Consider the following 25,130-nt stretch of genomic DNA (forward strand, 5'->3'; position numbering starts at 1 on the left):
ATATGTTAGACTAACCCTAATTGTCGCCTAGCCCTATTTGCTGCCAAGTCATTCCGGTTACGTCCCATTGGATGTACCAGACTTTGATTCTAACGGAGAATACAGTTTGTCATCCTACTAAGGTCAGCAGAAGTATTGTTGGAGTGATTCTCTAGGTTCTGCTGCTAGAGGAGCAGAATATATATTGTTAATTTAAATGATTCATGTTTTCCTGTTATGGTACTAGTGATCCAGCACTATGCTTTGTTTCTTTGTATATGAGTTTGGGAAATTGGTGTTTGAGTTAATGTTTTAGGCTCTCAGGTTTTTTTTGTACAGTTTGAGTGCAGTTAGTACATCATTGATCATGTTTTTGTTTCTAGGTACTCTGAGCACACCCAGCTACAGACGCAGCAGCGCGCAGTACAGGAAGCTATCCAAGTGAAGCTGAATGAATTTGAACAGTGGATAACGCAGTATCAGGCTGTCTTCAAAAACTTGGAGGCCACTAAATTAGCAGGCCTGCTGCAAGAGATAAGCAGCCAGATGGACTTGGGTATTTCAAACTTAACTTTTTATCATGTGAAAAATAACCTTATCTGCTCTTCACGAGTGGTGGAAGAAAATGTATGTTTTTGTTTAACACTCTTAGAGACAACTTGACAATTATTTGTCACCTAGTTTCTTATGAGTGAGTAACTGTATATTTGGTCAGCCCGAAAAAATGTTGCCTCCCATTGTTTATTGTGGCACTAAAGTCTGCAGATTAAAAAAAAAAAAAAAAAAAAAAAAAGGGCCCCCCTAGCACAATAACTTTGCCCCTTGCTGCCTGTACTGCCATTGTGCAGGACTCACTGAAGCCTTGTGGGCTGTAACAGTGGTTTTCCATAGGGTGGAGCTCCTCTTGCATAAAGCAAGATGAGTATGTAAATTATAGTAAGGCAGAAAGTGCATTAAGGTGTACTGACATTTCTGCCCATGTCATGATTGTGTGATATTGCTTGTGGTCTGAGCCCAAGTATGGAGATGGTGTTAGCTTGACCACCACGTTCTTTGGATTGGCCCTAGGGGAGTTGTCTTGTTTTGGAAAGATTACCAGTCGCAATTGTTCCCATGGTGCAGTTGTTAGGGAATTGTATATTACTATAAAATCTATTTAAACCCCAATCGAAGATGGGCACCCTGTTTGTAGTGTGACAATGTTAATTCAGCAAATGTCACTACAGCTCTGTTTAGTGGGGGCAAGGGTATATTTATAGTGAAGTGGAGTGTTTTCAAGTTTTTGTTTTTTTTAATTCAACAGTATTTCTAATATCTTTGTAGTTCATTTGCCCCCTTTCTATTGACATGTGCTGCGTGACTATTTCTGTATGTTACATGAAGTACTGGCATAGTAGCACAGTGAGCTTTCTAGCTAGTTTGCCCTTCATTGCTCAGCACTTATATTTCATACCCAGAAATGTTTCTCATCAATGTTTAGTTCTGAGCAAATTCCTTATCAGGCCCCCCCATATTCTATGTAGACCCGATGTGTAGGTATTTCTTCTAATCCGATATTGGGGTCTGGTGAAAGTCTATGAATCTGCTACTACATTAGAGATTTCTATCTGTTTCTATAGGTCCTCCCAGCTACGTACCTGCAACAGCCTTCCTGCAGAATGCCGGACAGGCACACCTCATCACCCAGTGTGAACAGTACGAGGCAGAGATGAGCACACTGCTGCAGCAGCGACGGTCTGTGCTACGCGGTTGCCTTGAGCACCTTCACAACTATGCGACTGTTGCACTTTTGTATCCAAGAACAGTATTTCAGAAACACAGAATGGAACAGTGGAAGACCTGGATGGAAGAGCTTATATGCGACATGACAATGGAACACTGTCAGGAACTCTATCGGAAGTAAGAAAAGATTTCAGTAACTCTGGAGCATAGGAACATACAGGATTATTGTGCCTAGTAAAACATGAATGGGGATGCCTCTTCTATCGCATCAGATCCTTGGGGAGGGGGTGGCGGTTGTTCATTGCGAGGTAGAGAACTGCAGTCAAACTGCTAGTATGTATTGGTTGGGTACGGGATGCCGCCGACGCTCAAAATCTCCCCCTCCAACCCTAGCAGCAGCCTAAACCTAAACTACCTACCCCGCCCTGCAGCCTAACCCTCCCCTCCTAGTGTCTAAACCCTAACCCTTTTCCTAACCACAATACATACCGCCAAGATTCTGACTGGTGTCTGGATTCCAGTGCTAGCATTCTGAGTGCCGGGATGCCAACTACATCCCATATCTTTGCCTTGTACACATTTGCTGTAGGGGAAATCTGGTCATAATTATGCCTGTGTTGTTTTGTTACAGGTATGAAATACAGTATTCACCTCAGACTCCTCAGTCTCAGTTCCTTTCTGCCACAGAGTTGGCACTGCAACGTAATTATGCTGATACAAATGCCAAGCTTTTGCGGCAAGTAGAACGGCTAAAACAGGAGGCTGTATCACTGCCAGTTTGTGAGGACCAGCTGAAAGAAATTGAGCGTTGCATCAAAGTTTTTCTACATGAAAATGGTGAGGAGGGTTCCCTGAGCCTGGCCAGTGTTGTGATCTCAGCCCTGTGCGCTCTTACAAGGTAAGGATCCTGATGAAGCTGCTTGTCATTCATTGCAGTATACAACACTGTTGTGGCTATTTCACATCATTGTCTCTGTGTACACTTTGCAGACGCAATCTAATGATGGAAGGTGCTGCCTCTAGCGCCGGAGAACAGCTTGTGGATCTCACATCACGGGATGGAGCATGGTTCTTGGAAGAGCTCTGCAGCATGAGTGGCAACGTCACATGTCTGGTACAGTTACTGAAGCAATGCAAGCTTCTCCCTCAGGATTTGGATATACCTAGCCCTATGGAAACATCTGAAGCTGTGCATCTGGCTAATGCAGTGTACACCTCTCTGCAGGTAATTAAAATCAAATCTTAAATTGTTTGTACTCTATTTTCATTCCTATCCTATCTTAATTTTGGGGTAGTTGGTTTTTCTCATTTTGAATCATGACTCTCCGTTTCCATTCTGTGGACTTTGTTAGGGAGAATGCTGAGCTGAGGATAAGAGAAGTTTTGTTTTATTCAAAGTGCCAGTGCCCCAAAGGAGATGCTGGGGTCTATTTAAATCCCGGTTCATAGAAGTGAAGATGTTGCCCATAGCAACCAATCAGATTGTACTTCTCATTTATTTAGCCCCTTCTACATAATAGCTAGAATCTGGTTGCTATGGGCAACACCTCCACTTCTATAAACCAGCACATTAGTAAATATTCCCCTCTGTATCCACACATGGCTCCAGTGTCTCCATGGTCTCAGGAATCAGATAAAAGAATTAAACAAATACAAACATTAAGTATTATTTTTATCTGAATAGCTCACGTTAATACTATTTTTGTTTGGTCTCAAAGGAATTGAACTCCAACTTCAGTCAGATAATATTTCCCGAAGCTCTCCGATGCTTAATGAAAGGAGAACAGACGTTGGACAGCATGCTACAAGAACTGGATAGCCTGATAGAACAAACTACTGATGGCACTCCACTGCAGACCCTTGTGGACTCCTTGCAGACTTACCTAAGAAATGCTGCTATGGGACTAGAAGATGAGGCAAATGCTCACTACATTGACATTGCAAGGTATTACACATACCTCAGAGTCAGACCACTTGCTTTTGTTTTCTCATGTACTGTTATGACCATATAAAAGACGTAAAAGAACTACTTCAGAATAACAGTTTTATTAAGTTGCATTTTTCCTCATTGTACCTCTAAAATATATCTTGGTTTGACATCATAACTTTACTGTAACGAGTTTTCTGTAAAGCTTGCTTTCTATTGCCAGGGAATGAAATAAATGACGGCCTCTCTTTTAGATGAATTGTTCATGTTAAGGAGCCAATGGGTGGTTTCCATACTTCAGGGATATGGGAAGGCAGTTGTCCACCTATATGATCCTGTTTATATTGATCTGCAAAAAGCTGAATGGCCAGGTGTATTATGCCTACTGGTTGGCTGTGGCCACACATGGATTCAGAGAGGATCCTGGACAAACCAGACTTGCCATATTGCAGGGGCAAATGTGATTGCTTTGCTGCCCACCTTGTCAGTAATGTAGCCAAGTAGGCACATTTGTTTTATTGTGGTTGTAACCCAGAGGTTCCCAAACTCTGCCATTACAGTTCAGGTTTTAAGGATATCCATGCTTGAGCACAGGTCACTTAATAAGTTCCTCAGTCAATTTGATTTAACCATATGGACTCAAGCATGGATAGCCTCATGGACTGTAATGGTGATGTTTGGGAAACTGTTGTAACCAATGTGCTCTCTAGTTTCTTACAGTATCACTGTTAAAGCTTTTGAAATTTTTAAAGCTTTTGATAGCTGCAGCAAACTGATTGTGCCACACATAATGCAACGAGGGGGCATGCCCTGCTTAGCCCATTGTGCGTATTTATCTCTACCCGTAAGTGGCATTTGAAATAAATGGCATGGCGCAATTTATTAGACCGTCTGTTCATGTGTTATTTCTACAGCCAGTCCTTACAGCAATTAATATTCCCTTTTAAAAATGTGATGATCGTCTTCTGGAGGCAGTTCTTGCACAGTATACAACAGACTGGCACAGGATTTAATATTAACCTTTAACTTAATACAGTTTTTTGTATGCAGTTCTTACTCACTTGGCTGGCTCAATATATAATATATTATTTTTGGAGAGAGGAATTATAAAGTTATCACTGCCTACAGAAAACAGGCTGGCTCAGTCAGGGAGGAAGCTATCGGACACCGAGTCCAGGGCAAGTCTTTGCCTAGCTGAGTGTTTTTATTTTGTCTAGATCACATTTCTGTCCTGACTTTCAGCCACTAGTAAATTACGGAAGAGATTACAGTGTGGCACATTACTTAACTAACATTTTGCTTACCAATGCAGCAAGTCATGGCTCTAAGACTGATACGTGACACATACAGTAGATGTGGATTGCAGTCTGCACCACTATATTGACAAGGGATGGAATCACTGTGTTCTGGTTCCTGAATTCATCTGTTGGACAGTGGTGGTTGATGATCAGGGTGCACACCATAAGCCCTAATCCCCACACTCCGCTTGTCGCAGAGCCCCATTCTTTCCTGTGGCATTGAGCAGGGGTCTCAGTGTAGCAGCAGTTATGTTGCACTAGTATTACAGTCCAGTAATCTAAGGTGGGTGAAGTCTGCAACATTCAAAATCCCACTAGTAACATCGGCTGCAATAACAGTAGGTTATGGGTATAAAAGGTCGACACTGTCTAGATGAACACTAGATGTTAAACAGTCAAATGGTTGACACAGTAAAGGTCGAAATGGAAGATCGACAGGTACAGATGGTCGACACATTTATTTATTTTATTTTTTTCTTCCTGGTGTCTAACCCTAACTGTCGGGGTAGGTGCCTTACCCTAAATGTTCCCTCTAGTGCCTAGTCCTAACCCTCCTTCCTGGTGCCTAACTCTAACCGGTGGGGTAAGTGTCTAACCCTAAAAAAAACTTTTGACCATGTCGACATTTTGTCTCCATCAACCTTTTGTCCCTGTCGACCTATTCATTGGTGTTTATCTAGACACTGTCAACCTTTTTACGGTCTATCTAAAGTCCGGATACCATAACTGTAAAGAACTGCTATCTATGACCCCCTCAGATATGTTATTTCTACTTCAGGGTCCATAGGGGGTCCACAGGGTTGACCTTGGGGTATAGCTGGATCTGGATCCATGGGCACCACGCAGTTAAAGCTTTAGCTGCTCCCAGGATGCACTTGGGTCCGTCCTCCTCTATACCCTGCCCCCGGCCACAGCACCTCAGTTTGAGTTGGTGCCCGGCCGGAGTCGGGTCACCTGTGCAGGGGGGCTGCAGGAGCAGCCCCCAAAAGCTTTCTATTTTTTAAAAAAAAAAAAAGAGCCTGTTAGATTTTTATTTTAAAACAGAGGCTCTAGTGTGGCAGCGACGGGCTGTCTATGCAGACGCCCACGCTGCCGCTCTCCTTCCCCGCTGGCGCCGCGACGCCAGTACTGCACTGGGGATCGCGGCGGGAGGCCAGAGTCCGTACTAGCCGGACTCTGGGTCCCTCCCTGGACTGCTGCCGGAGTCGCCGGGGACAAGGTAAGCCGCGAGTCGCCGATTAGCGGCGGCTCGCGGGTTTTGCCTGCAGATGCAGTCCTTTGCCCCCGGTCCTAGGGGACAGACCGGGGGCCGCTAGCGGTGGCGGCGGGCTCCCCCTCTGAGGAGGAATAACCCGTGGGACCACTAGACCACCAGGGATATATGGCAAGCGGGATGCCGGCAAGCCCTGGGGTTAATATGCTAGCCAGGGGAGGAAGCCTTCCCTGTCAGCGGCTCCTCCCCTCAGCTCAGCGCGCCTTTCAACACGGAGTCTGGCGTCGCTGAGCTGCAGATTCCTCGGCCACTCCTCCTCTGAGGTCTCCAGCGGCCATTTTCTCACGGTGGCAGAGCAGATCTTCAGGGAGCACGCGGACCGGTCCCCCTGTGTACCTCTCCCCTGATTAAGGACAGCGTACACAGCACTATAGCCCTCCCAGACACTGAATCTGGGCAGGTTGATTGTAGTGGAAAGGTGCAGTGAGTATATCTTCCTGCATGGTATGTGACTTTTGCTAGTGCTGCCTGTCTGTGCTTATTTTCTACTTACTGTCAGCTTATACCTATCCCTTTACTTCTCCTACAAGCCCTACAGGTGTGTGGGGGAGGGGCGTTTCTACTGACCTCACTTATATAGATCACGTATTTGTGAGGTCCGTCACATACAGTTGTGTGCTACTCAGTGCCATATTGTGGGCTGTTGTTCAGCACACCGGTGAGTGCGTTTTACTTCTACCCTGGTGCCAGATATATAATATATTCTGTCATGTCAGACGAGGAGGTTGAGTGCTCAGTGGCTCCGGTGTTGGCCTCCTGCGGACGCTGTTCTGCAGGAGTAGATAGGGAGGATTTGTCACAGGATGGCCTGTGTAGTCGATGCCAGGTGGCTCCTGGCCCATCCAGACCTTCTCTGGCGCAGAACTACCGTGGGCGATGTTTTCTCAAGTGCTGGTGTCTATTGCGGACCGTCTGTCGGTCCCGACTGCTCTCCCTACTAGGTCGTTGTCCCAGCCGACCATCCCCCATTCCCCGGGTGTCCCGCAGTTATTGCGGAGTCCTCCTGGGTCTCAGTCGGTGGGTCCCTATGCGGGGTTGCCTATGTATATACAGGCTTCCCCTGTGCCGCAGCAGCCTGTGGTACCTTTTCAGGCCCCTATGGTGACTCCTCCACCCTGGGTGGATGTGCTCTCCAACTCCGTGCAAAATTTGGCGGCCGCTTCCTCGGCTTTTCAGTCAATGTTGCAGACTGACATGTCTTCTAGGATTTCAAAACGCCCACTCATGACACGGGCTGCTCAGGTATCGGACTCAGAGGGTTCCTCAGATGATGGGGAGGTCCCTGATGACACTGACTCGGACGCCTCGGTCCAGGAAATGGATACCAAGTCGTCCATTAATGTGCGAGCACTAGTTAGGGCGGTGCAAGCTATTCTTCTTATAGAGGATGAGGCACCGGTTCCTAAGTCGAAGTTTCCTAGTTTCAAAAAAACTAAGGTGGCTTCTGCGGTGTTTCCCCTGTCGGATCAGTTGACGGATCATATGGCGGTAGCTTGGCAGGCGCCCAGTAAGAGATTCCTTCCTCAGAAGCGGTTGGCTTCTAATTACCCCTTCCCTGAGGCACATTGTAAAAAATGGGAAACTCCACCGGCGGTGGATTCCCATGTCACCCGTTTAACTCGGGGCGCCACCTTACCATTACCGTCGATATCCTCGCTGAAGGATCCCACGGACAGGAAAGTTGAGACTTGCTTAAAGTCTATTTACTCCCTCTCCGGGGCGGTGGCCCGACCGTCCATGGCCATCTCCTGGGTGGCCAAGGCCATTGAGGGGTGGGCCAATGCATTGGAAGATACCTTCCCGGACGACGCTCCGGATGTCCAGCGGGCGTTGTTGGGACAAATGAGGGACGCTGCTTCTTACATTGGAGAAGCTTCTTTAGATGCTAGTCTGCTGACCTCGCGGGTATCGGCTGCAGCGGTGTCTGCCCGCCGATCCTTATGGTTGCGGTCCTGGAGAGCGGACTCTGATTCAAAGAAAGGTCTGGAGGCCTTACCTTTCAATGGGGAATTACTATTTGGTCCGGACTTGGACAAATCCAAGTCGGCCTTCCTCCCTTCGGCGGCACTGCCTGCTAAGGTTCGGAGTTCGGCTTTTCGTTCCTTTCGGGTTCAGGGTAAGGCGAAAGGTCAGTCCTTCCCGAGACAGTCTGCGAGTAAGACGGCCTCTAAACCCAAGAAGCAAGCCTGGAGTGCTCGGCGCCCTTCTTCCAAGCAGGAAGATAAACCTGCGGCCTGATGGGACGGGCCTCCCTCTGGGGGACCTCAGAGTGGGAGGCCGACTTCTTCTATTTGCCCAGTGCTGGCACAATACCACCACGGATGCCTGGGTTCGAGAAGTGGTCTCCCAGGGGTACGCCCTGTCTTTTCGGCACAGACCACCCCACCAGTTTTTCTGCACAAGTCCTTCTCAGGACAAGACCAAGGCGTTACAGGTTCAGGAGGCTATAGAGTCCTTGCTGAAAGCAGGGGTCATTGTTCCCGTTCCTCTATCACAACGAGGGACGGGGTATTATTCGTCTCTGTTTCTGGTGCAGAAACCCAATGGTTCTCATCGCCCTATCCTCAACTTGAAGTCTCTGAACAAATTCCTCAGAGTTCCCAAGTTCAGGATGGAAACGTTACGTTCCATCATTCTGGCGATGGAACCGGGGGATTACATGGTGTCCCTGGACATTCAGGACGCCTACCTCCATGTTCCGATAGCATCAGCGGTATCTGAGGTTTGCTATCCTTCAACATCACTATCAGTTCCGGGCGCTACCCTTTGGTCTCTCCACGGCACCGAGGGTGTTCACGAAGATTATGGCGGTCATGGCCGCACATCTTCGGAACCAGAATGTACGGCTGCTGCTGTACCTGGACGACCTCCTGTTGCTGGCGAGCTCCCCGGAGGTACTGCTTCAACATCTCCACCTGACGATCGCTTGCCTGCAAGCACACGGGTGGTTGATAAATTGGAAAAAGTCCTCCCTGATTCCATCACAGCGGATGGTTCATTTGGGAGCCCTGCTGGATTCGCGTCAGCAAAGGATCTTCCTGACTCCGGAGAAGGTCGCCTCCCTACAGCTGCGGATACGCAGTTGCCTGAGCCGTTGCCGCCTGTCGGTCCATTCGGCTATGAGAGTTCTGGGGTCCATGGTGTCGACATTCGACATGGTGGAATTTGCCCAGTTCCATTCCCGGCCCCTGCAGGGGCTGATTCTATCAGAATGGAACGGGTTACCTCACCGGATCCGCTCTCAGGTGCTGGTGTTGTCTCCGGACGTTCGGCTATCTTTGGCTTGGTGGCTTCAGACAGCTCATCTAGTCGAGGGGCGCCCATTTTGGATCCCGGACTGGGTCCTGCTCACGACGGATGCCAGTCTCCGGGGTTGGGGGGCAGTGACCGGCTCTTTGTCGCTTCAGGGTCGTTGGTCAGCAGAAGAAGCACTTCTCCCCATCAACATCCTGGAACTGCGGGCAGTCGTCCGGCCCCGCTCTTCACGGAAGGGCGGTACAGGTGCAGTCCGACAACGCCACCATGGTGGCGTATATCAATCACCAAGGCGGAACTCACAGTCAGGCAGCGATGTCGGAGGTGTCTCGTATCCTGACTTGGGCGGAGGGTCACATTCCAGTGATCTCGGCGGTCTTCATCCCCGGAGTCCTCAATTGGGAGGCGGACTTCCTCAGCCGTCACGACGTGCATCCCGGGGAATGGTCGCTTCACCCAGAGGTGTTTCAGCTACTCATGGACAGGTGGGGACTGCCGGAGCTGGACTTGATGGCCTCCCGTCACAATCACAAGTTGCCCGTTTACGGGTCAAGGACAAGAGACGCAGGTGCAAGTCTGGTGGACGCGCTGTCGGTGAAATGGACGTTTCACCTGGCGTATCTGTTTCCTCCGATATCCCTGCTTCCTCGGGTTCTGCGGAAATTCAAGCAGGACGGCGGCATGCTCGTGCTGGTAGCTCCGGCGTGGCCCAGACGTCCTTGGTACTCCGATCTCAGGAGCCTCTCCATCGACGCTCCGTACCTTCTTCCTCAGCGTCGGGACCTGTTGTCTCAGGGGCCCTGCCTTTACCCGGATCTGGGTCGGCTGTCTTTGATGGCGTGGCTCTTGAGACAGCCGTCTTGAGGTCTCGGGGCTTCTCCAGTTCGGTTATTGGTACCATGCTCAGGGCACGCAAGCCTGCTTCAGCACGGATTTATCACAGAGTGTGGCACACTTACTTTCAGTGGTGTGAGTCCAGACATTATGATCCTCAGGTGTTCCGAGTTTCTAGGGTCTTGGAATTTCTTCAGTCAGGATTGGATCTCGGCTTACGCCTTGCATCTCTGAAGGTTCATGTGTCCGCCCTGTCCGTGTGGTTTCAACGGCGGATTGCAATACTACCAGACGTTCACACCTTTTTCCAAGGTGTTCTCAGGATCCAGCCTCCCTTTGTGCCTCCTGTGGCTCCTTGGGACTTGGCGGTGGTGCTACGGGTCCTGCAGGGTCCTCCGTTTGAGCCTCTTGAGGCGGTGGAGCTCAAGTGGCTGACATTTAAGACGGTTTTTCTCCTGGCAATTGCTTCGGCCAGGAGGATGTCTGAATTGGGGGCGCTTTCCTGTCGCCCTGCTTTCCTGATTTTTCACCAGGACAGAGCGGTGCTCCGCACTCGTCCTGAGTTTTTGCCCAAAGTGGTCTCGAAGTTCCATATTAATCAGGAACTTGTTGTGCCAGCTTTTCAGTCCCCTGATCTTTCAGCTGGTGAGACTTCCTTAGATGTGGTCCGGGCGCTTAGAATTTATGTAGACCGGACGGCTTCGGTTAGGAAGTCTGATTCCTTGTTTATCCTCTTTGGTTTTCACAAGAGGGGTTGGCCTGCCAACAAACAAACGTTAGCCCGTTGGCTTTGTTCCGTTATTTGTGAGGCTTATGCACAGGAGGGCTTACCTGTGCCAGCCTCTGTTAAGGCTCATTCCACTCGTTCTGTGGGTCCCTCTTGGGCTGCTAGACGTGGCGCTTCTGCTGTTCAGCTGTGTAAGGCGGCCACTTGGTCTTCAATTCAAACGTTTTTGAGGTTGCATCCTTTGGGCGCCGGGTACTCCTTTCAGCACAGGAGCGTCCCCGCCCTTAGTTGTACTGCTTTGGGACATCCCCAAGGTCAACCCTGTGGACCCCCTATGGACCCTGAAGTAGAAAACAAGAGATATGGTAAGAACTTACCTTTGTTATCTCTGTTTCTACGAAGTCCATAGGGTCCACAGGGCGCCCGCCCTGACGCACCTGGCTTCAAATGGGCTGTGTGGCTGGTCACCGGTTTTCCGTCTCCCATTTCTGTGAGTATGGTTTCTTGTGTGTTCCAGTCTTCCTTCTCTCTGTTTAGTCTCCTCCTCCGGCCTTGGCTGCTTACCAACTGAGGTGCTGTGGCCGGGGGCGGGGTATAGAGGAGGACGGACCCAAGTGCATCCTGGGAGCAGCTAAAGCTTTAACTGCGTGGTGCCCATGGATCCAGATCCAGCTATACCCCAAGGTCAACCCTGTGGACCCTATGGACTTCGTAGAAACAGAGATAACAAAGGTAAGTTCTTACCATATTTCTTGTTTTTTACACTTTCTTAGCAAGTTGCCCTGTCCGTGACTGTTCTGCATTTCTTTACCTACTTCACTTCCTAGTGACCGCCCTCTCTTAGTATGCTTACCTTTCCAAGTTGCAAACCTGTTGCATGACATGGGCATGAGAGCCCACCCATCCTTGCGCATTCTGCAAATGCCATGCACAGGTACGCTTAGGTGCATGGAGTGGAATTGCTATATCTGCAGGCCCCATCCTGCCCCTATTGTATTCCGTCACTGGCATTGACTATGACACCTGCTTGTCTGCATTGCTTTTGAGCTTTTCTATACTTATACTTGTGGTTTTGTTTTTTTACAATTTTTTTTTTTTTGCTCTTTGGGTATGATGAGCAACATTTTTGTGGGGATTATACGGTGTGGACATTTGGTTTTGTTTTCCTAAACCATAACGTCAAAAACTTTGTTCAAAAATGTAAATGAAACAAATTCAAATGAGTTAAATGTTGCTAAAACCAGCTAATATTTTTTTCCTTTTGTAAACTATAAGCTATTGTTTGCTTTTTGCAGATCACTTAATTCTCAGTATGGAGAGTTAATTCAGCCAAGAAACGGCTCAGTTGAAGAAACTCCAAAAATGTCGGCTGGTCAGATGCTTTTAGTTGCTTTTGACGGGATGTTTGCTCAGGTTGAATCTGCATTTGGAACATTACTGGAAAAGGTACAGGCATACTTATTGATGTCCTACAGAATTGTGTTTGGTACAAAAATGTAATTTGTTATTTACTTTTACAGTTGAAGCAACTTGAAATTCCTCCTGCTTGGAGAAAAGTTGATATCGTCCGTGAAGCGCGCAGTACACAAGTGAACTTTTTTGAAGATGATGAACTCAGACGGGTTTTGGATGAGATATTCTTTCTGAAAAGACTACAAACTATCCGTGAATTCTTCAGACTTTGTGGCATATTCTCTCAAACTTTGTCTGGTAAGCACACTCATTCTCTCTTATAGTTTGCGATGAGCTAAATTCAATGACGTAACTTGTTTATAATTTATTCAGATATAATTGTATAATGACTGTTTGTGAACAAAAACTACCAACCTAAAACAATAAACTCTATATTCTAATGTCAAAAATGAAAATATTTGTAGCAGCTTCTAGTTCCAATGAAAGACCAGTGAAAATATCCTCTAATACAGTCCAAAAGAGGATGAAAAAAAACTGTAACAATGCTAATCAAAAACACTTCTAACATTGCAGAAAGATACAATACTTTCAAAAGACATTGAAAGTATAACAATAAATTTAATACGAATAAGAAGTTAAAATAGACAATAAAATATAATCAATTTGTATATTGAATCAAATACTAACAATGGAATCACAAATATAATATGTACATATTTTAAAAAATATAGTGATAGTAAATACTAATGGAGGTACCAAGTCCATCCTTATAATAATAATGTGTGGTACTGCAAGACCCATAGTAAGTGCTTTGAGCAGTGATTTCAAATAAAGTAATAAGCACCAAAATGTTTCAGTAAATTAGTTCTCTAAGGAACAGCTGATGTTAATCTGCACAGTGTACTAAATGAAACTCTGGACTGATGAAGCAATGTGAATTACCAGATGAAGCTTCGGCTTGTAGGTAGCTCCTTAGGCCAGCGTGTATGCAGGTGGCCATCCGGCTTGTCCCTTTTTCTGCTCTCTGTGCCGTGGAGATCTCTAGCTGCTCTCTATTGCCACAATGAGGGCTGACAGTCTCTCCAGGGGTACTGTAGGTGCTCTCTATTGCCACAATGAGGGCTGACGGTCTCTCCAGCAGTACTGTAGGTGATATCTCTATTGCCACAATGAGGGCTGACAGTCTCTCCACCAGCATTGTAGGTGATATCTCTATTTCCACAATGAGGGCTGACAGTCTCTCCAGCAGAGACAGCTTTTGAAGTACCGGTGCTCCTTAATAGAAGGGTAAAATATTGTTAAATATAAAGGGGCAGCATGAAGATGAACTCAATCCAGATACTTTCCACAGAGGTTTATTTCACCCTATTAGTGATATGTACATTATTTTTGTTTACATTCTTTATATTGATGTGATACAATTTACAGTTTGATTTTTTTTTTTGTATCTATTGCACTGAAAGCAATGATTGAATTTCCCTTGTGCTCTTTGAAGAAACTGTCCTCAAGGGATGTGCTATGTTACGTCAACATTCAAAATGTCAGCCTAACCCTAAACTTGTGTTGTCGCCATTATGACTGTCAACATAATGACCATGTTAACATTATGTCCATGCCGACACTGTTAACATTTCAACCATGGCGGCGTTCTGAATGTCGACATGACTACTACATAACTTCCTCAAGTACATTATCTGTGGTTGGAGGGGATACAGCAGATGTAGAGAGAATTATCCCAGAAAGAGGGCTAAGGATATTAGCTTACAGGTTGTTTACCTGTTATCAGATCTGTCTGTTGGTCCGTCCATGAATTTACAAGTAAGTTGTTTACTGAAATGTTTTCACAGGAAAAGGCCAAGTTGAGGATCAAACTCCTGTTAATGGACCTGTGCAACTGGTGAATGTTAAAACGATGTACAGGAATTCATCCTTGAGTGAAGAGCAGATAGCCAAACCAATCAAATCATTTACTGCTGACTTTGTGAGACAGCTCTTAATTGGCCTTCCGACTCAGGCACTTGGTCTGACCCTTTGCAGCTACATCAGTGCATTGGGTGTTGATGTTATCGCCCAAGTAGAAGCTAAGGACTTTGGGGCAGAAAGCAAAGTGTCTGTTGATGACCTCTGTAAAAAGGCAGTGGAGCACAATATCCAGGTCACCAGGTTCTCTCAGCATGTGATGAGTAGAGCTACGGTCCTAGCCAGTTCTTATGACACCGCTTGGAAGAAACAAGACTTGGTTCGACGCCTTGAAACAAACATTGCCTCTTGTAAAACCAGCATGCAGCGCGTGCAGCTACACATTGCGATGTTTCAGGTATAAAGAAATAATCAAATGTGTAAGTTGTTTATTTATCAAAAAAAAAACATTGCACTTACGATCCAGCACCTTTTACCCTTTTTTTTGTTTCTAGTGGCAGCACGAGGATTTACTGATCAATCGTCCACAGGCGCCGCCCATTACATCTCCTCCCCGCTCTGCTATCCTGACCAACATGAAGAAGAAACTCCATACTCTTGGACAAATTGACACCTCTATTGTAGCTGTCCAGGTGCTCTGACTTTATATGTTATTTTATTGTGCATTTCATTGCAATCGGCTGCTTTCACAGGGATTTTTTAAATGGAAAAATGTAACAAGGAGCAGCTTTCTTTAGTGCCGTTTAGCATACATTGGAAACACAATTGCTTCAACTGTGAAAATGCTATATGCAGTTGATGCACAGATTATGCCCCCTGGCGTGCAAACACTGTCTGTTGAATGTTATAGGTCACCTACTGTATACTAGCGTCTGGATGCATTGTTTGTTCTATATCGCAGGGGAAATCTGGCACATGAAATTCCTCTGGTTACACGAACTTCCACTTGCTCAGTCGTAAATATTTTGTGTGCACTCTATCACTGACAGGAGTAGAGATGAGCAAAATTTTCCAAACTTCCTGTGAATATTCGTTCAGTTCCGCAGTTGGCTGCAGGGTTTAATGACTCTTTCCAGCAGAATCTGGCCCAGTGCGTTCAGTGAATAATTCTACCTATCGTTTTTGTTCCAAATTTTCGACCCCCAAATCAAAACCACAGAGCAGAATGAATTGACAATCATTGTCCCAGCTCGAATCAAAATATAAACTCAGAGAAATGAGAATTATACAAATATAGTGAGAAATTGTTGTTACATGGAACTCAAAAATTATATTGCTATAACTTTGCGCCTCTGTAAAGCAGCTTGTTCCACTGTGTAAGTGAGCACATGTAAAACTTCAGTGCAAACTCACGCGTTTCTGTGTTGGTGCCAAAGATCAGAAAGTTACTTTCCTGCCATAGGAGCAGGCTTTATATGTAGAGCTCAGGGAAGATTTACAGTAGAGCAATATCGCACCCAGGTTTTCCTACACATCTCTATGTTCTGCAAAGGTAAATCAGTGAACCCTGTGGCAGCAATTTAATAGGGACGCGGTCTGAATGCTGGCACCTTGTACTCATTGCTTTTAAATCGTTTTTGCCCCTAAGTGTCCTAGTTACAGCATAACATTTTATTAAGTCTTTCTCTTTTTTTTTTTATCTTCTGTTTTTATTTTTCATATAGGAAAAACTTGCCTCTTTAGAAGCTAGCATTGAGCAGCGCTTAAAGTGGGCAGGAGGAGCAAATCCTGCATTAGCACCTGTCCTTCAAGATTTTGAGGCAACTATTACAGAGAGAAGGAATTTTGTGCTAAAAGAAAGCCAGAGAACAAGCCAGGTATAAAGTGCATTCCTGATTAACACTGTTGGTGATGCCAGCGCACATATATGAATTATAATCTTGTTCATCATTTTGGGGTTTTCAGGTCACTTTCCTGTGCAGCACCATCATACACTTTGAAAGCTTACGTACACGGACAGCAGAGACCCTAAGCCTGGACAGCAGCTTATTTGAGCTCATTAAACGTTGCCAGCAGATGTGCTCATTTGCTTCCCAGTTCAACAGTTCAGTGTCTGAACTTGAGCTACAACTTCTGAAACGCGTGGTCAGTATTATAGTTGACTTTTATGTTTGATAGTTAATGAATTTTCTAATCTGAGTGCCAGCTGAAGTCTTAGATTTTTATTTTTTTGCATTGTTTCAACAGCTATCCATTAATCAATTTTAAATTTTTTAAATGTTCTTTGCTACTGGTTACTTATTTTAAATAGATTTTTATATGAAAGCAGATCTGACTTGTTAACTGGATGTTTTGAGCTACTAAACAAGATTTTTCTTGCAGGGCCCAACCAATGAGCATGCAATAGGAAGTCCTGAGTGGTTGGTTTCTGCCCACAAGCAGCTGAGTCACGATATGTCAAACCAGAGAAATTTGCAGAGTGAGGAAGAGCAGCAGATTGAAGCTGTGTGTGAAACAATACAGAACCTGGTGGACTGCATCAAGACTGTGCTCACTGGTCACAACAGGCAGCTGGGGGATGTCAAACACCTACTGAAAGCCATGGCAAAGGTTAGCTTGCACATGATTTCTAGTAAGAAGAGTTGCACCAATCAAAATCTTTAACTAAAATTAGGCTCAAAACCATGTGTATACAGTATATAGCCTAGTCTGCATCATTGTAAAGGCGATCAAACCTTAAACAGATTTAAATACTTTTACAGTAAGATTAAATTATCATGATCGATACTATTGTAATATCACATTTAAAAAAAAATTGGGGAGACATTGCCATGGCCACAGATCCAATAACAGAACAGTTCAGTGCCTCCTGGACTACTTGCCTGTGGTGTATGGGGCAATTCTAATGGTGCGTTTTAGAGTACCATTATTGGGGGACGGGCTAATATTTCTTTAATGCTAGGCACATCCTGGAAGGCCTTCCAATTCCAGAGGATACCAATGTCCAGAAGTACAGTCAGGTGCATAAATATTGGGACATTGACAGAATTTTCATATTTTGGCCTCTATTCACCACCACAATGGCTTTGAAATGAAACAAGCAAGATGTGCTTTAACTGCAGACTTTCAGATTTAATTTGAGGGTAATTACATCCAAATCAGGTGAACGGTGTAGGAATTACAACAGTTTCTATATGTGCCTCCCACTTATTAAGAGGCCAAAAGTAATGGGACTATCAACTCAAAAACTATTTCATGGACAGGTGTGGGCTATTCCCTCATTATTTCATTATCAATTAAGCAGGTAAAAGGTCTGGAGTTGATTCTAGGTGTGACATTTGCATTCGGAATCAGTTGCTGTCGACTCTTAATATGAGATCCAAAGAGTTGTCACTATCAGTGAAGCAAGCCATCATTAGGCTGAAAAATCAAAACAAACCCATCAGAGAGATACAGTAGCAAAAACATTAGGTGTGGCCAAATCAACTATTTGGAACATTCTTAAAGAAAGAACGCACCGGAGAGCTCAGCAGCACCAAAAGACCTGGAAGACCACGGAAAACAACTGTGGTGGATGACAGAATAATTATTTCCCTGGTGAAGAAAAAACCCTTCACAACAGTGCCAAATCAAGAACACTCTCCAGCAGGTAGATGTATATGTGTCAAAGTCAACAATCAAGAGAAGACTTCACAAGAGTGAATATAGAGGGTTCACCACAACATGTAAACCATTGGTGAGCCACAAAAACAGGAAGATCAGATTAGAGTTTGCCAAACAACATCTAAAAAGGCCATTACAATTCTGGAACAACATCCTATGGACAGATGAGACAAAGATCAACTTGTACCAGAGTGATGGGAAGAGAAGAGTATGGAGAAGTAAAGGAACTGCTCATGATCCAAAACATACCACCTCATCAGTGAAGCATGGTGGTGGTAGTGTCATGGCGTGGTCATGTATGGCTGCCAAAGGAACTGGTTCCCTTGTATTTATTGATGATGTGACTGCTGACAAAAGCAGCAGAATGAATTCTGAAGTGTTTCGGGCAATATTATATGCTCATATTCAGTCAAATGCTTCAGAACTCATTGGACAGCGCTTCACAGTGCAGATGGACAATGACCCGAAGCATACTGCAAAAGCAACCAAAGAGTTTTTTAAGGCTAAAAAGTGGAATGTTGTGCAATGGCCAAGTCAATCCCCTGACCTGAATCCGACTGAGCATGCATTTCACTTGATGAAGACAAAACTGAAGGGAAAATGCCCCAAGAACAAGCAGGAACTGAAGACCTTTGCAATAGAGGCCTGGCAGAGCATCACCATGGATGAAACCCAGCATCTGGTGATGTCTATGCGTTCCAGACTTCAGGCTGTACTTGCCTGCAAAGGATTTGCAACAAAGTATTAAAAAGTGAAAGTTAGATTTAAGATTGTTTAGTTTGTCCCATTACTTTTGGCCCCTTAAAAAGTGGGAGACACATATAGAAACCGTTGTAATTTCTACACCGTTCACCTGATTTGGCTGTAATTACCCTGAAATTAAATATGAAAGTCTGCAGTTAAAGCACATCTTGTTTGTTTCATTTCAAAGCCATTGTGGTGGTGAATAGAGGCCAAAATATGAAAATTCTGTCAATGTCCCAATATTTATGCACCTGACTGTATGTGCCTGGTCATGCTGTAGGTGAGAGTTACATTTTGGATGGAGCTACATAGTAACATTACGCCTAATACTGTTAACAAGTCTGTGAGCAAATAGTCATATAGTGGCCATTTTGTTTTCTTGTGAACCTAAAGACATGCATTAGTGTGTAAGTTTACATGGTTTAGAAATCTTGTTAATATAAAGATTTGTATACTTTGATATCTATGAGCATCTAATTTTTATCTTTTCTAAATCTGAAACCTTTTCACTTGAAGGATGAAGAAGCAGCCTTAGCAGACGGTGAAGATGTGCCATATGAAAACAGTGTTAGGCAGTTTTTGTGTGAGTACAAGTCGTGGCAGGATAACATCCAGACTGTTCTGTTCACACTGGTTCAGGCGTTGGGCCAGGTGCGCAGCCAGGAACATATAGAAATGCTGCAAGAGATCACTCCAACACTAAAGGAGCTAAAGAAGCAAAGCCTGAGGTAAGAAATAACCCTGGCAATTAATGTCCAAATCTGATACTTTGGCCATCATTCACTATATCTCCATCTCTTTCTCCTCAGTATTTATAACAACCTGGTGAGTTTTGCATCACCTTTGGTAACAGATGCAACAAATGAATGCGCTAGTCCAACTACATCATCAACGTATCTGCCCAGCTTTGCTGCAGGTAATTTCATCCCATATAAATAAAGATTTAGGTGTTTATTTTTCTTTACACTAAGAATAACTTCTGTTTGTTGCCTTTTTTTTTTATTGCTTTCACTGTTAGAGCCTCAGTCATCTTTTCATGGGTCTAATTTCCTAGCAACCCATCATTTTATTTGTATATAATACTCTTGTTTTATTCCTGTCTTGTGTGCTCATAGAAAACTGTATGTCTTTGTAATTAATCACCATAGTTACATTTTAGAAAGTAAGGTCCTTATTAGGATAAGAGAACAAGAGGGGGGAGATGCAGGTGCACACTATAAGCACTAAGAATTCTAATTTTCAAAATATTTATAATAAACTCCAACAATTAACATGGTTTTTTAAGTAAGGGTTCTTAGTACATGTTTGGCCAAAGATGTTTGCCCACCTACCACATCACAGTGAATCTTATAAGGTGAGTAGCGAACATCCCTAATACTGACACATTATATAAATGTATCTAGGTCTTCCCTTTAATAGAGCCCATTAAATGTATGTACTGCAATGTGAAGGACCCATACCAATTAAAATCACCTGGGGCAGGTAGGGGAGGAGTAAGATAAGAGAAGGCCTTGCACAGATGCTTTCTCACAATGAGGAATATTAGCTCACAGTAATATACAGTACCTCTCAATTACTCATCTTTATTTTGATGGAGAGCATTCATTTTGTTAGGGAAACACAAATTCTCATCACTATTTGATGGGTTCTCCACATGATTCTTCTCTTTACTGACATTTAAAATGTAAGGAATAACTGGGGGAAAACTATGAGCCTAGAGATCTATTGATGGCTGTGCATTGTATGGTGTCACATGGACAGCGGTGGCACCTACACTTTGGAGATTACAACGAGAAAGCGTCTATAGGGCTTGGGGTGTTATCTGTAAACAGTGTTCATTGCTCTCCATGTAGTTAGCATACTCGTCAAAGCAAATAGCTTAGAAGGTATATACTCATATTTCTGATGTTTTCTCATCTTTTGTTTGGAAACCAACAAAACACTAACCTGGATTAGCCCTAAAGGGGTTCTGTAAATTAAGATGGAAAACAAAACTGCTTTGGGCAATGTGTAGCTAAGTAGTTGTACTCACCCCTGCCTAGTAACTCTGCATGCTGTAGTTGCTTCCCACACAGTGCAGTGCATTCCTGCTAAGACCCAGGTGAGAGGGACTGGAGGTGTGGTGCAGTGACCTACAGATGGAGCCATCCTCATCTTTGTGCTCAACGCGGCATAGCGTAGCAATCGCCAGGCTGCGAGCACTCGTAGCCAGTGATTACCCCATTGAAGTCTTTGGTGTGCGCGTACGTCATCCATGCCTCGATGCATCGTGACATAGATGAGCGTGGCTACATCTGTACGTGATCCTGGCCACGCCCCAGCAATACATTGATGTACATCATAATGAATTATGTCATTGAGACCCTGGACCGCCTACTTCTCTTGGAAATTTTGCGGACCCATGAATCTGATCTACTCTTTCGGGTCCGCTGGTGAGCTCTCAGAAATTCCAGAGTCTCGAGGATAATCCCGGAGATTGAGCAAGTATGGCGCAGTCCTGTCGCTGCTGTGTGAAATCCAGCATAGTCACCTGTTCTGATTGGCTTTATATTAAACCTTACACCCCTTTCTGGACTTTCTTTGGACTCTATACATTAATAGCAGAAGGACGACTGTTGTGGTCCGTAGATTTGTAGAAAAATATTGGCATTGTAATTGGTTGCCTCGTTTCGGAGTTACGTGGCAAAATGTCCGCCCACCATTGTACTGTGGAAATTGTGACAGTTTGTGAACTCTCCCTGGGCACCCACTGGGTGATCTGGAACATGTGATCTGCTGGGTAGTCTGGAAACTGACAGTTATTTGCAGCCACATATATTAGCGCATCTTGTGGTGACCTCAATCAATTACTGCTGTTATTTCATTATTCGCTCCATCTCGCATTGTTTATGCCAAACATGCCTAGAGGCTGGCCTCGCAGAGGTCGACGTGGTTGAACACTTCTAGGTCGCGCACTGCATGCAGTATAAAGATCTTAAACAACGTATAACAAGATCAACTGATATGCTGCTTGCATTGGGCGTGACCTATTCGCTGCTATACTACACTCTGGGTCCTATAGACATGCAATATGTGAACTGTGGTGCCCTACACGTCTTGGTAGAGGAGATTAATGTCCATTTTTCAGACTGCTGTCACAATGGAAAGGTTTCATTGCCCAATGTGGTTGTTCCACCATATTTAGAAGAACTCTTTATGACAAAAGTACGGACTCATTATCTGCATAATATCCTCAGTAACGAATATCCATAATATCCTCCATAACTAAGGCGGTTACCGCAGGATTCACTAATTACCCTTTATTATGTTAAATGTAAGTTTTATCTTAACATGTTTCCGAGTCCCACATAGAGAACACAGACCACCAAATAGCTGCACTGTACAAAAATCACTGGGACTATTGCCATGGATTTAATTTGAACCATCTAGAAAAAGTTGTCTGGCTTGTCCTGGAAATTGCACACAGCAAAAATCAAAGGACATGGATGTTTCCTCACTTGCAAGAACAGATCTATTACTGCAGTACGACTACTAAAACTTCTAAAAAGGAAAGCCATTCACATTCTACCCTTTTCTAAATTGTACTATATAAATGATCACTTTTTTTTTCCATTTGTAGAAGTTTTTTTTTAAATCGGCAACAGAGGAACGGAGCCTCTCCCATTAGCAAGTACTTAGTGCCTATTTTTATAGACACTGTTATATTTAAGTGATTGAGTGTAAATAATATCCATTTTCAGCATTTTATTATCCATTTTGTTTGTCTGTTGTAGTTGCTGCTTTATTTTCTTCTGTGCTTGTAGTTTTGTCTTTTACTAGGTGATATTTATGTTGTGCCTCTAGTGTGTGCTGCTTATGCATGTACAGTGTTGGACTGGCCAACAGGGGTATAGGGGAAATCCCTGGTGGGCCCCAATGCTTGAGGGCCCCGCCCCCTCCTCTAATGCCAAGTTCCAGACCATACACTTGAATTATACCTTATTACTCTATTAGAGGGTCAGTTACCTGGTAGAGCAGGAATATGGAAGAACATAGGTGCTTGGTTTGTCCTATGTAATGGTTGACCGAGCCTCTTTGGTGGTTGGCAACACCCTCTGTGGCGGCTAGCCCCTTAAGCATGGGCTTTTACCACTGCATTTTCCCTGGTGGGCCCTTCATGCTCCAGACCAACACTCTGCATGTAAAGAAGTCAGAGTTAAGCTCCAGGTTTCAAGTATTCAATTAATCTGCATTTTACTGTGGTGTAAATCTTGAGGTAACGGATGGTAAACCATAGATTATGTATAAAATTATGGAAGCTCTGGGTTTCCCCATGCAGAGGCTGCATTTAACGTTTATTTTTTTTCCTTGCAGCTCCTGAGGCTGTTGTACTCAGATACAAAAGTGTTACATATCACATTAATCAGCACAGTCTGCTTGTGCGTCCTAGTTGCATCCCATTGTGACCTAGACACATTTTCGGCAAAGAGCGACACCCGGCGCTAGCAAGGTAGCACAGGACTTGGCGGCTCACTAATGTCCGCCAAGTCGCGCTGCATAGCGTATTGAAGCTAGATGTTTGAGGACACCTGTAAGTTTTCAGCATGTTATAAAGATTGGCTTTTTCAAGGACAGCATTTTTTGCATAAATGTGCTATCTTTCTCTTCACTATCATATCTACACCATAAAATAGCAGTAACATTCCAGACTGTCCAGAATTGGGGGTAATGTGGTTAGAGAGATCCAGGCACCAAACAGTTAAAGCTTTCAGCTCCCAGGATGCCTTGGGTCCTCCTCCTTATATACCCCACCCCTATCCACAGGCCTTCAGTTCTTTTGGTGATGCCGGATTCAGACGCACCTTTGTAACGGGACTGCAAAGGCAGTCCTGAGCTTTTATTTTATGTTTTATTTTATTTTCTATGTTTTTGGGTTGGCAGTACTTAGTGTCTGAATTAAGATGCATGTACTGCGATTCCATCTACCTCCGCCGGGCCACAACACCAGTTAAAGGGCAGGTGATTTCAGCGGGTTTCGGCTGAACTTGCTAGCAGTGATGCTGGGAACCGGACGCGCGGAGATGTCAGGTAAGACTATTCCTTGCTTACAGGGAATCGTGAGCGGCAGTCCTTGCTTCTGGCGCAGGAGACGCACCGGAAGCCGCTGCAGTCAGGGTCCGCGTCCGCACACCGGCGCCTTATCGTCTGACGCTGGGGATCGGCAGCAGACGCTTCTGCCACGAGGCTAGCGTACCCGGCCGGTTAATGTAGCTTAGGAGAGGTAGGCGCTCCCCCGGCAACTCCAACCCAGACGCAGTCCCTTCTTTCAAAGGTTTTTGTGCGTCTGGGTCGCTCCTCCTACCCGCCTCTTGTGTATGAGACTCTCAGTCCATTATCGGTGCGCTGCTGTAGCTGTTGGTCTCAGGAGGTTTTGGGTCAGTCTCCCTGAATACCTCTCCCATGGGCCTGATATATAGTGCTCTATATCCTCACAAGCATTGTGTTTTGAGTAGTTGATTAAGAGCCCACTGCAACTAAATTTACATATGCATTGTATGTGACTGTTTGCTCGCTCCTGTGTTAATACTGCCTATTATTTCTGGCTGTCAGTTATAACTAATGTTTTTCTCCTCATCCTCCTGTTGCAGGTGTGTGGGGCTTTTCTTTATACTTCACAGTTATTTGTGAAGGTTGTTACATTGCGTTGTTAGCTTTATAATTGATATATCAAAAAGTAAAGGGAATCAGGAGGCCCCTGTGCTGGTTTCATGTAAAGCCTTTTTGGCGGGCTTGTCCTCTCAGGACTTTATAAATGATGATTTGTGTGCTGTCTGTTATAAAGAACCACCTCCCCAGTCCAGTGTTTAATCACCGGAAGGTGGCCAAAACGGAGTTTCCTAAATCCGAGCAGCTCACTGAGCTTATGGAAGAGGCATGGGGTAACCCGGATAAATGTTTTTATGTGAATAAAAGATTAACATTGTTGTATCCTTTCCCAGCTTCTGAATGTACTAAGTGGGAGGTACCACCTACTGTGGATGCTCACTTGACGCACTTAGTCAGAAATGCTACTTTGCCTATTCCGTCAGCTCCTTCTCTTAAGGATTCTATGGAAATATACTTTTTGGAGCGGAGTTAGAGAAGATAACAGCTACTCTGGTGGCTTCATAGTCTGCAGTTCTGCCATCTACTGGTACAATAAAATCTAGGCAGTTTTCTTTTCGGTCCTTTTCGTCCTCAGGGACGAGTAAAGGAACAATCTTCCTCCAAGCCGTCTAGTTTCCGCAGGACATCCAGGCGACAAACCTAAGAGGTCTGGGCCGGCCAGATGTCCAGCTTCTAAGCCGAACGACAAACCCTTGGCTTGATGGGGCGGGCCTCCTCCTGGGTATCCCAGGGTGCGAGGCCGACTTCTTCAGTTTGCGGATTACTGGCATCAAACAACAGATGCCTGGG

At 44.9% G+C, this 25,130-nt stretch overlaps 1 protein-coding gene across 1 annotated transcript in view; it reads left to right on the forward strand.

The window, feature by feature from the left end:
* The window catches only part of SMG1 (SMG1 nonsense mediated mRNA decay associated PI3K related kinase), a 243,586-nt gene that overhangs the window by 196,367 nt on the left and 22,089 nt on the right, over positions 1-25,130 (forward strand). Inside the window, exons 47-60 of the mRNA XM_088476176.1 lie at positions 363-535; positions 1,599-1,878; positions 2,333-2,599; positions 2,692-2,926; positions 3,420-3,646; positions 12,311-12,461; positions 12,536-12,725; positions 14,276-14,745; positions 14,843-14,980; positions 16,013-16,165; positions 16,254-16,433; positions 16,671-16,898; positions 19,212-19,423; positions 19,505-19,611. Coding sequence (XP_088332302.1) covers positions 363-535; positions 1,599-1,878; positions 2,333-2,599; positions 2,692-2,926; positions 3,420-3,646; positions 12,311-12,461; positions 12,536-12,725; positions 14,276-14,745; positions 14,843-14,980; positions 16,013-16,165; positions 16,254-16,433; positions 16,671-16,898; positions 19,212-19,423; positions 19,505-19,611 — 3,011 coding nt within the window. The remainder of the gene's footprint in view (positions 1-362; positions 536-1,598; positions 1,879-2,332; positions 2,600-2,691; positions 2,927-3,419; positions 3,647-12,310; positions 12,462-12,535; positions 12,726-14,275; positions 14,746-14,842; positions 14,981-16,012; positions 16,166-16,253; positions 16,434-16,670; positions 16,899-19,211; positions 19,424-19,504; positions 19,612-25,130) is intronic.

The sequence above is a fragment of the Taudactylus pleione genome, unplaced genomic scaffold (genome assembly GCF_031769625.1).
Source record: "Taudactylus pleione unplaced genomic scaffold, aTauple2 ptg000184l, whole genome shotgun sequence".
In the NCBI taxonomy this organism is placed as follows: domain Eukaryota; kingdom Metazoa; phylum Chordata; class Amphibia; order Anura; family Myobatrachidae; genus Taudactylus; species Taudactylus pleione.